Below are 18003 nucleotides of genomic sequence, written 5' to 3'. Positions count from 1 at the left end.
GTGTAAATCAATGCATTTATTTCAATTTACGAAAGTTACATAACAATAAAATAAAAACATTCAAACTTAGGAGGTATATGTATCAATCTCCCTATGAAAACAAGACTAAAACGAGTACATCTCTATAATCCCTGGTGAGGTTAGCACCGTGAGGTTGACACCTCTATTAAGGCTATTAAGACATCTCTATAATCCCTGGTGAGGTTAGCACCGTACCTTATTAAGACTATAGATGCTATTATAAAAAAGAAATTAGCAATATTAGCAATAGAAGAACTGGATTTTACAGTAAACCTGCTGAATTACTTTCCTACTAAGATTTTTTCACAACATTTTGTACAATGATTTCATAGTTCTGTATATTTATACATGCTTGTTAGTGGGGAGAGGCAATAAAATTAAAGACCCTAGCTCCCCAGGACCCGCTGAAAAATATAAACCTAAAAACCTGTTTTTTCAGGCATCATGCTCTCTTCACATAAAAATACTTCTTATTCCCATCCCAAAAGGCAAGATCTTCGCATAACCATGTGATACAGGAAGAACTGATTATGTTATTTGAAAAGAACTGCATGTTGCCCGAAGTACAAAACAAAATACTGTAAGTTTTACAGAAATTTGCTCTCTTTGCAGTTTTGCTTTACAACAGGCTAAAGATAATACTCACTTGCCAAAGAAAACAAAAGGTATTCATGAAAATTTTGCCTTTTCTTAAATTTTTCTCTAAATTTAATTTCATTCAATTTTACTTTTTTTTACTTTGGATGGGAAATGAAACTCAAATTTTATAAAATTAAACATCAGTTTAACTTTTTGTTTAATTACCTGGTTCTGCTCGGTAATACTGCGTAGTCAGTTGTCCTATTAGTTTCATTTCCTATTGCTTCAGTGTTAACACCCCAAAGATTTTCTTCTAATTTAAGGCTTGTTCTGTCGTCTTAAACGAAGATGTGGTGATAATTTTACTAACAATAATTTTTACCCATCTATCACAGAATTGTTAATAGCAGTTGTAAGTGGAATTCTTTAGCAATTTGAAAGTTGTTTAATTTTTGAAAAATTGATGAATTTCAGATTAAAATTCAAATAACTTGAAAAATAAATATAAAGCTTGTAAACTTCTTCATTTAAAAATAAATTTGAAAGACTTTTGTGTTTTAAAGTTTTTAATAAATTTTTATACTTGTTTTGAATATGGAATGTTGTTAAAATGATAGTGTAAGGCCTGAGCCACACCATAGTCACATCCGTCGATAAAAAAAATAGGTTTGATAAATGGCAAGAGTTTTTACCTGATTTCAACGTCGCACTTCCATTTCAGAAGCAGAAATTTAAAATAGCAGGATGTTGCTTGAGTCTTGGCTTGCACCAAGAATAATTTTGTCCTAACAATTCTACTGGCAAATTTCAAAATTGTGAAGAAGAAAAAGTGATGATGTTTCCAGCCAGTGAAAAAAAGGAAGAATAAATATGCAGATAGTTTGGTCAAGACTTCTGCTCGACCGTCCTCAGTACACAAAAGTAAATAAAGAGTCAAAAACATGCGAATCAAAGCCCTAAGGATAACAAAAAAAAAGGAACTTCATAACTGAAACTTTAATGTTTAATGTTTTTTTTAGATTTATTTTGTTTTATTTTTTCCTTAGGATTTCTATTCGTTACTTTTTTAGATTTTATTTACCTTGGTGCACTGAGGACGGTCGAGCGGACGTCTCAACCAAAATCACTGCATATCTATCCTTCCTTATTTCACTGGCTAGAAATATCCTCACTTTTCCTTCTTCTCAATTTTTTTCATTTTATCCCGCATAGCCAGTAAGGTCTTAAAAATTATTTATAACAATTATGCCTTTGTATCTTTTGTCAGATTCCTGTTACAGATTGAAAAACTACTTTCCAAGCCTCCATTTCAGAATATTATGCCTCAACTCTTGACACTGACTAGTCAATCATACATTATTTGCATGTTATTGCAGTGGGACAAAGGGAACGAATAAAGATTATTATTATTATTTGCTTTAAAGTCGAGCAATGTTCAAATCCAGAAATCATCAACGACACACATAATTGGTGCTGTAATCGTGCGTAACTTTCATTTTCTCAACAAATGTGACTATAATGAGGCCCAGGCTTCTTGACTACAGAAGTACATGGATTAACGGTGCTTCTTGACTACAAAAGTCCTTGCGTCAGCAGGCAGCGGGGATCGAATCCCGGTTCCCATTTTGCTTAACAGAAATCAATCCAATGTGCAACCACAGGCATTTGAATCATAAATTCCTCTTCTCAAACAATTGCTATACGTCAGCAAATTCTTTTATTAAAAAAAAATCTCCCATTTCTTTTTACTTCAAAAACCTAAGATATACGGACTTGTTTTAATATATGTAGACATGACTTGCACAAAACTTTTGCTAATTTGTACATTTTAGGATATACAAAAATTTCATTTTACTCAACGAGTATGAGATTTGAGTGTACTACAGCGAATATATATATGAACTTTCCAGCAGTTAAGTCGCTTATTTAAACTTCCTAGTCAGTTAGTTTTCTTTTTCCTTTTTATTATTTTAGTACCAAAGCCCTTGATTGATTCTTAACTTGGTATGCTCTTATGAAAATTACCTAAAAAGATGACTATTAAAGAAAAACATATAAAATAGCTTAACGGTGGCTGACGAATTTTAGCCGTTGAATGGTAAATAAATTTTCTAAACAAGGCACTTCAAATGACTCAGAAAAAAAAATTACAAGTGCATTAATACAATCTCCATACTTCTCCAATATTTGATTCACAAAATTACTGGATTTGACATCTGAAGAGTCTATATTTCGACACCAGCTGCAAATACAACAGCCTTGATAAGCCGATTCTCTCGATTGAAAATATCGGATGAAAAGTTTTTAAATAAGTATGTGGAATTTGGACTTATTGCTACGATAAGTCCAAATTCCATGTATTCATTTAAAAACTATTGTTACACATTAATTCGTCTAAGGTACCATAAAATGGCACCTTAGCAAGCGCACAAAGACCTATGAAATTATATTTTCAAAATTTTGGAAATACTTGGATATAACCAAACCATCGTCACATGAGTCAAACTGGAATTGGGATTATTAAGCTCATTCCGAGGGAAACCTAAAATTCAAAATTAAAATAAGGTACTTTACGCTTTTTAATGTATTCGGTAGGAAAATATTTGAATTTTTGGTTTTACTTATTACCTAAAGTAATATCTAGCAGCTTCAATTCTTTGAGATAATTACCAAAACTGTTTGATAAGGTGTTCTTTAATGGAGGGCTAGTTTAATGCATGCTCAATCACAATATGATCCTCTTGATCTGCATTGACCTGCTGATCTTCCCTTTGAGGACAGCTTGGCAAACCGTTTTAGGCAATTATATCAGAACTTTGAAAATCTCAGAAACAGCCTTAAAGTGTAACAGTGAAGTTATATATTTGAGCCTAGAGAGTATGCTTAAGTATAATTTTATATGAACCTAGTCAAATGTCTTTTAAATTTTTTAGTTAGTTGACAAATCAGAGCGCTTTTTCAGTTTCTGGTTATAATTCTCATTTTTAGAGAATATCCTTATAAGCGTACAAAGTTGAGAGTTAATTGAGGGATATATCGTTAAAGTCTACAAAATATAAAAACTGAACTTCGATACCACAGAAGCTCTTAGGAAGCTGGTGTAAAAAGGAAGCTCTTTAGTATACTTATAAGAGAATTGAGTCCAAAAAGAAAATTATCGTCCTCTTTACCGTCAGCCGGAAAGACATGAGCGAAATCAATCAATTTAACAGTTACTAGCCCTCTCTTTGGACGCTCTTTCCCTTTCACATGGATAAGAACATTTTTCACAGCATTTGGACCATCTTCGACTATCTTCTCGCATCCATTCTCTGTTGATAAAGGCACTATGGAATTGGCACTGTAAACGAACAGGAGAGAAGACGCAAAAAATAAATAGTAGCGCTGACGACAGAACCAATCCCTCATCTCTTGTAATTCATCAAGGAAAGTAGAAATGACTGGGTTTGAATTTTCATTAGATGCGTTAAGGTACTTCGATATCACTGCAAATGAATAGAATATGTCAGCTTGTACAAGTGACAATCAAAAATAAAATAGGAGCAGACAGATCAGACGTTTAGAGGGACGGGGTAAACGGGTTTTCTAGCGGAGATTGACTTGATGAATAAAAACCTGCACGCTAGGCCAATGACTAGCCTAACTAGATTAGATTAGAAAACATAAAACTAGAAAGCACTTATCGTGGTTTTCTAAGAAACTCTGGGAGAACACCATTTTAATTCATATACAAGATATGGTAAACGACCGTTTAATTACCCTTGAACAATCTAAGACAACAATCTCTAAGACAACTAATAACCTAAAATGCAGTTTTAAGTATGTTTAGACCCCCCCCCCGTACCATGGACAAAATTCTCTTATAAATCCCAAAGGTTCAAACTTCTATGACACAATACCAATCCCACGTGCCAAGGCATACGACTGCACTGCCTTAAGGTACAAACTAAAGTGCTAAAAATTAAAAATACATGATTGAAGTGCTTATTGCAATTTTCCTCCACTTCTGATAAAATTTTAAAGTAATGTCGTTATGTCGTAGCTATGTCGTAATTTTTATAGCTATTTCCTCAACTTGTGAGGCTTTAAATAACCATGTCGGTCAAATAAATTAGCGCTCTTGATATCAAAACTGTACAAAAAAAAGAAGAAAAAACACAAATCGCTTAGCCAAAAATATAGTAAAATATGACTAAGTATTTCTTATCATAAATAAGTCGTGATACAGTGAGGAATTTCTTAGCTACTTTGACAACGAAGTCAGATACACGATTTTGACAATTATAACGAGTCTGTTATGGTACATCCACAACCATCAAGTTTCTAAGCTGATAAAATAAGTCTTATTAAAAATACAGAATCTAAAACCAGAATTTACTTCCTTGGAAGCGGTTTTTACTTTGTCTTTAAGCATGGAAAACTTGATGCCAAGATTTTGAAGCTGTTACAGGCTACAGTGGCTCTATGTGCATCAAAAGCGATAATGTGTATTCGAAAGATGCTGTTTTTGATTTAGTAAGAGATAAATGCTAGGAAAGCAATGTTAATTACCGGTGCATACACATTTCTCTGCTGTTTCACCTAGTTTGCTTTTAGGTCAATGTAGCACTGAAGAGCAAAGAGACCTGACCTAAAAGCAAACTAGGTGAAACAGCAGAGAAATGTGTATGCACTGGTAATTAACATTGCTTTCCCAGCATTTATCTCTTACTAACAAGGTAGGTTCCAAAGGATTTTCCAAAAAAAGGTTTTGTTCTTTTTTTACCAAAAAGGAGGGAATATGGTTAAATAAAGAGTAAAAAACATAGAAAGTAGCACTCTTTTTGTGTGTTTTTTTTGCTTTTTAAGGGTTCTTAAAAAAAACTTGGTTTCTAATGATGAGGACAGCTCTGTACTTACTGCTCAGTACCATAGACGGTTTGATAGTGTTAAGCTTAAAGATTTGTTTTCAAAATCCGTCAAATCTTCTTTCCTTCCTTGTTACTCGTTTTCCATTCTGATGGCATAAACAATCGGTAGTGTACAAGTAACTCGAATTTAGTAATTAAAAAGGTGTTGTGATAAAAAGCCTGAACGCTATAGGAGATCGGAAACACTTAAAATATTTTAGGGGGAAGGGGGAATGAAAATTCAAATCATTTCGAGAACCAAATAACATATCGGAATATGGATAGAATAAAATTAATAGAACTTGTTTAGTTTAAGGACATGGGTAATAGATCCAAGTCTTACACAACAGGTTGTCATTATCTAAAAAAAGAAGCGCGTCTGCGAGAAAGGAGGGAGGCTACAGATCCGTTCCCTAAAACATCGTGATTTTGACGATTGTGTAATGGGACAGATTCTCAAAAAATATACATCAAAATTCCCCAATTAAAGTTACTCCAGTAAAATAACATCACCCAAGAATGTAAATCCGAAAATTCAAGTAACCTACAAATCAAACAAATATCAAGCGTTCAATTTAAAATACCGAAATAAACGCAGTTAATTACACAAAAAATCTTTCCCACAGAAAATGTAACAAGTAAATCCGACTCCCCGTCTCCAAAGTATCCAATAAATAATAGCTTGATCAAATCTTATACGACAGGTGACTAACACCTGTGTTCAAATAATAAGCGCTCGAAAATACCAAACTGTCAAGAAAGTAAGATTTACAATACAAAAAAGTAGTCACTCGAGATGCAAAATATATTTGCTTGAGCTAATTGCATTGTTCTGGAGACTAAATTTAAAACTGGGTATCGTAGTGCAATTAAATGGTATTATCCTTTAATAACTTTCAAAGAAATAAAATATGAGTCTTCTGAAAATTAAGCGACACCCTGCTGGGAAAATGCTACAATATAGAACTTTGATCGTTCGAAAAAATCCCAAAGTGATAGCTTAAAAGTCATAAATTAAGCGACACCTGCTAGCAGAATATTGCAGTGTAGAATTTTTAATTGTTAGAAAAATTCCAGAGTGACATCTTAAAACTCATAAAATGTAATTAAACCCAAGTAGCTCATTGGTGCAAGCCAGTCCAATAGTAATGTAGGACGACTAGTGCAGCCAATAAGGACTGAAAAAATATACTTCTGGCAACGCCTAAACGTAACCTCCGGCATAGTTGCAGAGGATAGATAGTGAGAACTTAACAATTTTGCGCCAGTCTATTTTGAGTCTTTCTTTTACAGTCGACTAGGAGTCTTAGTTTGGAGTTCAGATTGGGTCTTACACCAGTCTTCTACCAGTTTCTTACCATGATTTTGTTGTAATGAACTTTTGAAGTAACATTCCACCAGTGTACAAACTTAGTGTTATTTCGTCTCAGTACAATTTGTTGTTGGAGACCTGTGTTTCTATTTTGTTGATACAACCAAGAACTCTGCGACTATTATGTAAGTACAATAAATGCAACATTATTTTATTTTACTCTCTTGTGTTAATATTTCTCAAGCTCGATAGTCCTTGTGGCTCCACTCGCTCCTAAGGGAAACTGAAACTCATCAATCTGATTCCGAGTCAGTATGACCGTATAAAGCTCCCTACATGTACTCCTGGATTAAATTCCCCACTCTAGAAGTTCAGCCTCCACTCAGGTAAGCCACTTGCGGACCGCTAACCAAGAGCTTAACTAAATTTCCCATTGGATAAATTAATCTGAAATTCTCCAAAAAAATATAAGAATTAGTCATTTCGAAAACCCCCCCAATATAATTAGCTTTAACTAACCAAGCTCTGCGATTGAAATAAATAAAAGAAAACCCCCCCATTCGAATTGGCGCGGTCGTTTTAAAGTACCAAAAACACAACGAAAACATTGAAAAAAAAAAAACGCTTATAAATAGGACCGAAAAGAAAATATTTTTTTTTATCTATTTTTATACTTGCATGATTTGAATTTTAATATTTTTTACATATTTTCAAGTGCAAAATTTTTTTTTAGGCCTAATCCTCTGGAAGTAGTAGCAAAATAGGGTACATGTAATTAAAAAATATCAATTTTAAATAGTAAAAAAAAAATAAAAACCAGTTCCTAATTTTAACCCATCAAAAAAAAAAAAAACAATATGTCGTTATATAAAAACTAACAATTATTAAAGCAGAAACAAATTGACAAAACAGTTAAAATTTCAAAATCACTTCCTTCATATCATGGTGATGCAGAAGTATATGAATTTTTTATTCAATTAAAACAATTCGTAGAAATAACCCAAACGGAATTAAAATTATGAGTAGGCATGTTGTTAATGAGAGTTAAGGGACAGGCATTAACATTCCTGAAACAAATAGAAAAAACAATAGGAGAAGATAACAACCTCCCAATAAGCTAAATTGAAAAATTGCTATAAACGTTCCGAGAAAGATTTGTTGAAACCAGTTCAACACATAAATTAAAGCATGGTACGGTATGTTTTGACGAAACACAAAATGTTAGGGAATACCTACACAAGGTAATCGTATCCATTGAAGCAAAATATGGAAAAGAATCGGGCCCTTTATACGATAAAATCGTACTTAATGCTTTCATGCAAGGATTAAGCCCCAAATTATACCGAATGTTAATATCAAAAAATATACAAACGTTAGAGCTAGCAGTTCAGGAAGTAGAAATGATAATTGAAATTGACTCGATTGTGGCAAATCACAATAAGTCAAAAATAAACAATGCAGAAAATTCAACTCCAGTACGATCGCGAGGTATGTACCCAGGATTTTTTTCGAGAGATAATTCACCCAAACCGAACCAAAATAGTTCTCCAACCCCTACGAGGCAAAGAATGGTACGTTTTGTACCCACGAATACGACAAACAACGCACAAAACCCCCCAATTATATGCTATGCATGTAATAAACAAGGACATATTGCCAGGGAATGCCGTACTAGAAATAACTTTACACCAGCAACCCCCAATTTTAATAACCGTTTGTTCGGGAGAACAAACTTAAATGTCAATGGGTCAGGAAGCTATAGAAATAACCCCCACGTCTCCCCTCGTACCGCAACTCGTACCAACAAGGATTTGTACACACGAATCCTTCCCAATATACGAATCCCCAAACCTATACAAATCCTTCCCCCAACCGACAAAATAATTATCGGTTCCCCAACCCAAATACGCGACAGAACATGTACCAATTTAATTCACGAACGGTGTACCCAACTAGATTCAACAGGAATGCAACCGACAACAGAGGATATTTTTTCCCGACGGGAAATGAGAGAAATTTTTCGTCAATACAAAGTGAACAAATGCCACGAGCCCTCGGCACGAGAAACTTTAACCCACGCAATAATACGTGGCAAACAAGACAATCAAATGTCAATCAACTTGGAAATTCACTAGCATGTGAAATTCCTACCGAACCCCAATGTCAAACCCCAACTTATCAAATAAGCGCACAGGGAAACGAATTAGGCCCCCAAGAAAATTAACTGGGACCCTGGAGGCCAGTATTTTTTATAGGTCCCATCCAGTAATTGTACCTTCTTTTAGTGATAATAATGATATGCTACCTATATTGAATAATTTTAGTGTTGCAAGTATTAATTTCAAAGCGTTAATAGATTCGGGTGCATCGGTTAATATAATAAATTCGAATATATTTAATAGACTACCAGTATATATTAAGAGGCAGAAAAATTTCAATATTCCAAATTTAACAAGCGTCACGGGGCATAGGATCGAAACTATAAGCTCCATATGCCTAGATGTGATGAAAGATAATAGGATCTTTCCTACAAACTTTATAATCTGCAAGAATTTCCCATATGAAGCGATAATTGGTGCTAATTTTTTAAAATCTAATAAAGTGTTATTAGATATAGCAGATAACCGACTCGTGTATCCACACGACCCTATTCTCCAACGCGTGGAGAGAGGGGAAGCAACAGTGAATAGAATCAAAACTTTTGTACCCCACGTCACGTCATTTCCTCCCATTTCTCGTCCCGTGGGAAATCAAACGAGCAAACGGATCGAAAATCAAAATCAATGGAGCAGACGAGAGAGAAAACCAAACAGCAAATGGATCGAGTCAAAAAAAGCAAAAATGTGAAAAATGCAGGAGTATAGACAAACAGAAATAAAGAAAATAGTTCAATTATGGAATGAAATAATAAATCCAAGTACTATTTTAAGAGAAAAGGACTTAAATTTACCCCTACAACCAACCCCAAAAACGGAAGATTTGACGCAACCAAGCGCCAATCTCAACTTAATAGAAAATAACTCGGAAGAGAAATATTATGGGTTCGCAGTACGTAAAACAAAAATCCCCCCAAATACTATGCAAAGAGTACAAATCTCTCAAATGGTCACCCCTGTAAATGACAATTCTGAAATTTGGCTTGCATCTCCGTGTAAAGAAATTCCAGAAAATCTGTTTTGTGAAGAACAGATCATTTCATACGAAAAAGGCGAAGGTTTTATTTGGTTAACTAACACGCATGAAAACGATATGATTACATTGAAAAAAGGATCATGTCTTGTTGAAATACAGGTTATTTCTGAACATGAGCTAAACAAACTGAGAGACTCCAAGGAAAGCTTAGTTAATAATATTGGAACTAACAATCCAAAGAATAGGTACCCCCTAACAAAACCCCAATTTTTCGAAAAGTTTAAATTAGATCATATTCGAGATACGCAATTAAAGGAAAAATTATGTGAATTGCTTTGGAATTTTAGAGATATTTTTTCTACATGTGAGGAAGACATCGGGTTGATACCATTTTATCAACACTCTATCCAAACCACAGGATTGCCCGTAGCTAAACAGCTCTATCGTATCCCCCATCCCTATACAGGCTGGTTAAAAAATTAAATCCGCGAATTAGAAAGAAACAATATCATACAACCAAGTATCAACCCCTATTCATCCCCTGCTATACTAGTACCAAAAAAGAATAAAGACCTGAGGCTTTAAGTGGATTATAGAGCCTTAAATAAACAGGTAGTTAGCGACAAATTTCCCCCGCCACGAATTGACGAAATCCTAGATTCCATTTCAACCAAAAACAAAATTTTTACGTCTCTTGACCTCACGCAAGGTTATCATCAGGTTAAGATAGCAGATAACGACGTGTATAAAACGGCTTTTTCAACGACGGAATGTGGTTCTTATGAATATTTGAGAGTACCCTTTGGACTCAAAACCAGCTCAAGTGCATTATGTAGACCTCTCTTACATTTATTACGAGGTATAGAAAATATTATCCATTTTGTGGATGATGTTATTTGTGTAGGAGAAACACCAGAGGACCATTTAAACACATTAACCAAAGTTTTCGAAAAATTCAGAGAGGGAAATTTGAAATGTAGACCGGAAAAAGTAAATTTGTTTCAATCCGAAATAAAATTCTTAGGAATGATAGTGACCCAAGGTCAAATATCACCGGACCCTGAGAAAATAAAATGTGTAGAGAATCTTAAGCCGCCAAAAACAATGAAACAATTAAGAGGCATTATTGGTTTAACCAGTTATTTTAGAAAATTCATACGCAACTACGCCCAAATCGCAAAACTAATAACAGATCTAACTAAAGGGAATTCCCAAAATGTCACATGGACGCAGGAAGCTCAAACTTCCTTGGACACTCTCAAGAAAGCTCTTACTTCTGAACCAATATTAGCGTTACCAGACTTTGAAAAAGGAACATTTGTGGTTACCACCGATGCTTCAGCTCTAGGTATCGACTCAATCCTTTTCCAAATAATCCCCATGGAAAAAAACCTCGAATCCCAACCTGCTACCCCACACTATATAGAGAAAGTCATATGATATTCAAGCAGAACTCTAACTAAAGGCGAAAATAGTTATTCAGCAACGCAATTAGAATTACTATCTATAATTTACCACGTAGACAAATTTAGACATTATTTGGTAGGACGAAAATTTAAACTGCGCTCGGACCATAAAAGCTTACAGTACCTAAGCATATTCAAGAATCCAACCGGAATTTTAGCGCGATGGGTAATGAAAATCCAAGATCTGGATTACGAATTTGAACACGTGACCAGTAAACAGAATGCTCCCTGGGATTACCTAAGTAGATACCCTGAGAATAACCCTTCAGATGATGAAACTAAACAAATAAATGCCATTAATCCCAGTAAACAAAAACAAAAAAAGAATATACCAAAAATCACTACAGAAGAAAAAGGGCCACGAGTAATTCCCTTATCCCTTGACAATATTAAAAGAAACCAAGTTAGGGATGAAATGTGTTTAACTCTCATTAATTACTTTGTGAATTCAGATAATCTCCCTGATAAGTTCAAATCCCTAAGACGGGACATAGACAATTTTTATTATGACTTTGACGAAGAAATCCTTTGCAGGATAGTAACAGGCGAGACAAATAGAAAGCAAACCTTAATAATCCCAATGCTTCCCCAAAACTTAATAATACCTGCCCTCGAGTACTTTCATTCGGAAATGGGCGGACACTTAGGAATAACCAAAACATTTCACAAGCTAAAACAATACTTTTATGTTCCGTCGGCATTAACAAAACTCAATGATTTTATAAGTGCATGTGAAGCTTGTAACTTAAGAAAAAACCCTCAAACGCACCCAAATCCCCCCTTGGGGAGAGTGCCAATAGCAAGGTTCCCTTTCGACATCGTTTCATTTGACCTTTTTGGTACAAGTGGAGGATAACCTGTTTCTAATAGAGGTCATACTTGCATCCTCTCAGTAATAGACCATTTTACCGGCTTCACTTTTGCCAAAGCATTGAAAAATCAAGGCGCATATGCCACAAGTAAAGCCCTAGCAAAAATATTTTTAGAGTTTGGCGTTCCTCAAGGGGTCATTAGCGACAATGGATCTAACTTCGTTTCTAAAGTAACTAAGGATCTAATGAGTTTCCTTAAAATAGAAAAACTAGTAACCTCTCCCTACCATCCCCAAGCTAATGGAAAAATTGAAAATAGGCACAAAATATTTTCCAATGTTTTGAGTATTTATTCGAAGGACAACCGAAACGATTGGGATTTGTATCTACCCTACCTGACCAATGTAATTAACACCACTTACTCAGAAGCAACCAAGGATAGTCCATTTTTTCTTTTATTCGGACGCGATTTTAAAATACCTTATCAAGAAATTATAGAATCAAGACAGTGTTACAATAGTACAGAGGACTATAAACAAGACTTTATAAATAAGATGAGAAAAACCTATAAAATGGTTAGGCAAGAGTTAGAAAAATGTAAATTGAGTCAAGAGTTGAGAAATGAATCGAAAATCAAGGGAAATATAAATTTTAAGGTAGGCGACCGTGTCTATCTGAAAAATGAAGCTAAATTGGAAGGCAAAAAACTTTCCAATAAATATTCAGGACCCTACAGAATAATCAAAAAATATGACAACGATTTTACTTTTAAAATGATAAATCCAGAAAACGGAAGAACATACAAAGCACATGTAAGCCGTATGAAAGGTGCCAAATACCCTGTTAAGTGGGCACCCGAACCCTCATCTTCAGATTCATCAAACGCTGAAAATCAATTTCCTAGGTCCAGGCTATCCGAACTAAAACCCTTTAATTTCAGACGAAACTATTTTGAAAACAATAGCGAAGAGGAAGATTTTGAAGAATTTTTGGCCATGAAAAACTTAGTCATCCCTAAAAGAAAACCCCTAACACCCATGCCTCTAAGAACCCCAAAAAGTCCAGAGAGTTCATCCACAGATAGCTCGGAGCAGGGTTTGGATTATACACTATCGCCTAAAACCAAATTGTTCCCCGATAGAATTTCAACCCCCGGTCCCCCCACCAGATTTTCTGGTGACATGGTGTCCCCAGCACCCCCGGTAAAAAGACCCCTTTCTCTACAAGAGGACTTAAACAGAGCCATGGAAACCTCAGTGGCAAAAATGATGAAGACTCCTCCGAGGGACACACATATAAAAAGCTTAAGAGAAGCCATTGACCTTATAAATTATCCGATAAAAACAAGGCAAAGTACGTTGCCTTGGACACAGGAACACCCGGAAGAAGAAAATTTGGGACAATACCATCACATAGCGGTGTCTAAAGTAAAACCCAAAGAATCTTACTCCTGGAAACAGACCCTGCTACGAAATACACCACACCCCCCGGAAGAGATGGCATTCAAGCAGTGGAGACATTCCCCAAAGGTATTCGACTCCTCCAAGAGTTCCCAAGAATCTTTTAACTCCCCTGAAACAGGATTTCAACGCGAGGAAATGGAAAATAAGCCCTCTACCTCTAATGGAGACGAAGTATATGAAGCAAGGGCAGGAGACACCCTTCAATTGCAAAGGACCTCCCTCGAAAGACCAAATAATGAATCCTCAGATACTAGCTCTAATGAGTTCGACGATGAATAAGATTCTGACTACCCCCGGAATGCTCCAAAACAAAAACCGACGTCTGCCGCGGCCCATGCGAAAGTTGCAAAATTAAAAGGTCAAAAATTCCTATTAAAACAGTACAAGAAATTTGACCTAATCTCTAAAGGAAAATCAAAAAAGAGTAGAGCGCCTGAAACTGAACAGGAAATTACCACTAAATCTGGCCTAATTATTAAGAGGCCAGACAAATGAACATAAGTATATGATAAAATACCCCAGAAAATTATATATAAGTATTAAATTTAAACTAACATTTTGAAAAAAAAAGCCTAAATATAATGGTGAATGAGTAAAATATTACAATGAAAAATACCCATTAAATGTCAGAATAAGTTAAAGGTAAATTTTTCAAGACAAACTATATCCCGGCTTGGTAAAGAACCCCAAAGATAGAAGAAGAACAAGGATTGTTCAAACCTTCCTCGAAAATAAATATATCTCGTGCAACCCCGTTACTGACAGAAAAAACATGTATCAACTATTCAAAATAAGATCAAAACTTCTCGAAGACTCGGCACAATTAGTAGCAGAAAGATTGAAAATCGACAATATGATAGAAGCCACACTTAAATCCCTTAGGGAAGTGAAGGCCTCCCAAGAAACAATGAACAAAAGAATAAATGAGATTTTAATAACTAAACAAATGGATAAGTTGATTGAAACACAGTTTATTGAAATTAAAGAACAGACCGCCAAGATCCAAAACGAAATGGAATCAATAAGTGACGCCACGCTTGTCAAGGGATACAATTATCCCGACCAGATCCTAAAATTGCAAATATTATACGATAAAATGCAGGAAATTGGTAAGAAAGTACAAGATTATAGAAACAGTACTGTTCTGTCCGCAACAATGGCAGTACAAGAAGCCCTGGCTCCCCAACGAGCAAAAATCCTAGACTTACAGCATAAATACGATCACTTAAAAGCACAGAAAGAAATAATTAGCCTGCAACAGGACAGCTTAGAGAAACAACTAAAAGAGAACCACGCCAAAATTACCGAAGAACTTCAGAAACAGAGAGAATTCTGCTCAAACCTAGAAGAAGTGGTTGCAACATATTTTACTGTTGAAATTGACCTACCCCTCAGCCCCCACTTGGAAAATCTGCTTGCTAACAATTGCGACGAAGGACTATCCCAACCCGTATATTTTGCAATTCCAAATCAAGCTCGTCATCACCACACAAAACCCCAATTGGAAACAAATCCACGGAATCTTCCAACAGATAATAATATAATTACGAGGACCCAGTACCCTGACGCCCAAGAGATTGTTATTACGGGACAAGATCCCTCAGAAATCTATGCACCACGAGGAACACCCACACCCCCCCCATTGCCAGAAGGTACAGAAAACTAAGGAATATTAGACGCGCGAATTAATTGAACTCAAAAAAAAATTATGTAAAAATTCTTTCTCGTCAAAATCCCCTTCTAGTACATTAAAATAACTACATTTTATAGGATGTGATGTTTAGCGACAAGAAAGTAGTAGATAACTCAATATTCGAGCTAAAACTCTGTAAAATATATAATTATTTTTCTGCTATACATAAAATATTACTTACTTAAAAAATAAATATATAAATAAATGCATATTAAAAATTCAATGGTAAAAAAAAAAAAAAAAAAATGCAATGAATAGCCATCCTTATATTACTAGGAAGAGTTAAACAGCATCTCGGATACCCCCCAGAGTAGGTAAGCCTGACGATCACAATGGATCGCTTAGTGAGGAGATTTACTTCAGGACACAAGGATAAAATCCGTATCCTAGGTTCGGCCGTATATAAATCCATAACCCCCCACCACTACATTCCAAAAATTACTTTTAACTAAAAAAAAAAAAAAAAAGGTATTCGGATCGGCGCTTTAATAGATTCTACATCTTCACAAAATCAATTTTGTGGGATATTTATTTTTAATCATCATGCCAACGACATAATCAAATACGGAACTCCAAAATATAATAATTTCAATCACAAGGAAAGATGACTGGAAATAACTACCACCCAAACTTGCCATAAAGAATATAAGAACGTCAAAAAAAATCCAGTCAAAAAAAAATATATGTGCAAATTATTATCGTATTAATTACCAAACTAAAACGCAATTAGGAGAACAGGTAATTAGTGACAGTCTAATGATCAAACAGTTGGGTTTGTATGTGTGTGTAGGTGCATATGTATGTATATGTATATGTGTGTATATATATGCGTATATGCATATGAGGATAGTAATAATGCGAGGCAAAATTTACTTGCACATGAGGATGTAGTGACTAACCTGGTCATAAGTATAGGGTTTTCCGTTGACTTACATGACAGAAACAAGCATAGTTAATCTTCCAAAAATTATCAATATGAACTGAAGACCTTGCAAAAGAACTAACTAATTGAAAATAACTATAAGTTAAATTGTATCTTTTCTGAGTACAATGGCGAAAACCTTATCCGCATAAATGAATCGCAGCCTTTACCTGAGCCTTAAAATAAATTAAAATAATTAAACAAACCCTACAAGTCGCTAAGAAAAAAAAAAAAAGTTACTAAACAAATACCACATCGATCAACGTTAAAATAATTATGCGATTTGAAAAACCCTCGTAAAGCGTTGATATGATGAGAGATTAACACACATAATACCAGGTGGAAGCCATTAAGATTTATGATAGCATAGTCAAGGTATCCAAGAATAATATTCTCGAACTAAGAAACGTTCTCTTCTCATTTCGTGATTAACAAAAATGCTGACCCGTATACCATGTGTATTTTGAACTAATCGCATACCAATAATTGATAGTTCTGTCGACTAAAAAATAATAATTAGCTTGCCATATAAATATGTATCTCAATTAAAATTGTCACCCCCCAAAATAAAAAAAAAAAAATAATATAAAGTTATTTGAAAATAATGATTGACCTCAGCGATGGATATATTCATTAAATAATTAAAAGATCGTTAATAATGTAGTAATTAGAAATTTTAGGAATAACAGCAAACATGGATTCCATTTTTGAAACCTGAATGAACAAAGGAAATTAATTGCTAAATAATTAATGCAAAACACAATATTAACCATGTAAGGTAACAATAATTTAAAATTTTAGGATTTGAAATGCCGATCTTGTGCACAAACTTTGACCTATAGATATGCGATAAATTGCTGAATAAGAGGCATATTATCAGACAAAAGAAAACATTGAGAATAGCGTAATAATTGAGTCGTAAAAATAGCCCCCTAAGCTAACACCTTGACAAAAAGAAACGGACGAACACCAAACAGGGAGACCCGTAAAACTCTCAAACAATTTGTAAGTTGAATTTCTGCAGTACTGTAGTCGAACGCTAACTATGATATCTTTAAGCCAGGTGCGATAAAAACCATAAATAAAAATATTTCAACAAATAATCCCTGTGATATAAAAATTAATCACATATCACTCGTGCAGATTACAAAATAAACCTTCCGTAGATCAAGAAAATACATAAAGTAGTTAACGAAATCGTGAGATATCGTACCTGCAAATCGCAAATAAGACAAACTAAAGCAAAAGAAAAAGAGACCTTGATTGATTTTTTTTTATTGTCACTTATGATGCCTCTCTATCGAGGAAGTGTCTCGCTATCAAAATTGTGGTACCATGAACTAAAATGGTAGCCAATGTCTAAGCTAATTAGACCAGTAATTATATAACCATTAACAATAATGACGTTATCGCTATAGAGCCGCTAAGTGAGGGATAAAATAGTAAAAAAAAAAAAAAAAAACAACGCCAATGGTATAAATAAGTGTAGCTGGAAAATTTCTTAGAAAAAGCGGCAGCAGCGGAATAGAGCCGCAAAACTAGAATAGATAAAATATGGCGAGTCTGGTAATAAGACCATTCATCGTTAATCCAGGGATCAGGCATACGCTATACGCTAAACTTGTTCGCAGACCAAATAACTAAACTCGTTCACAGACCAAATAATGCAATGATTTACATAATTTTTTTCTCTCTCTCAAAATTTGTTTCTCGC

At 34.6% G+C, this 18003-nt stretch overlaps 1 protein-coding gene across 1 annotated transcript in view; it reads right to left on the bottom strand.

Moving 5' to 3' along the window:
• Positions 1 to 18003, bottom strand: part of Ipk2 (Inositol phosphate kinase 2) — a 59631-nt gene continuing 41628 nt past the window's right edge. The window contains exon 5 of the mRNA XM_089098721.1: positions 1 to 4085. Within this exon, the coding sequence (XP_088954847.1) occupies positions 3688 to 4085 (398 nt within the window). The 3' untranslated portion in view covers positions 1 to 3687. The remainder of the gene's footprint in view (positions 4086 to 18003) is intronic.

Source organism: Artemia sp. Qi Xiang Cuo, chromosome 13 (assembly GCF_049724085.1).
Source record: "Artemia sp. Qi Xiang Cuo chromosome 13, ASM4972408v1, whole genome shotgun sequence".
Lineage (NCBI taxonomy): Eukaryota > Metazoa > Arthropoda > Branchiopoda > Anostraca > Artemiidae > Artemia > Artemia sp. Qi Xiang Cuo.
The sequence above is the reverse complement of the archived record's forward strand: the minus strand, read 5'-3'. Positions and strand labels throughout refer to the sequence as shown.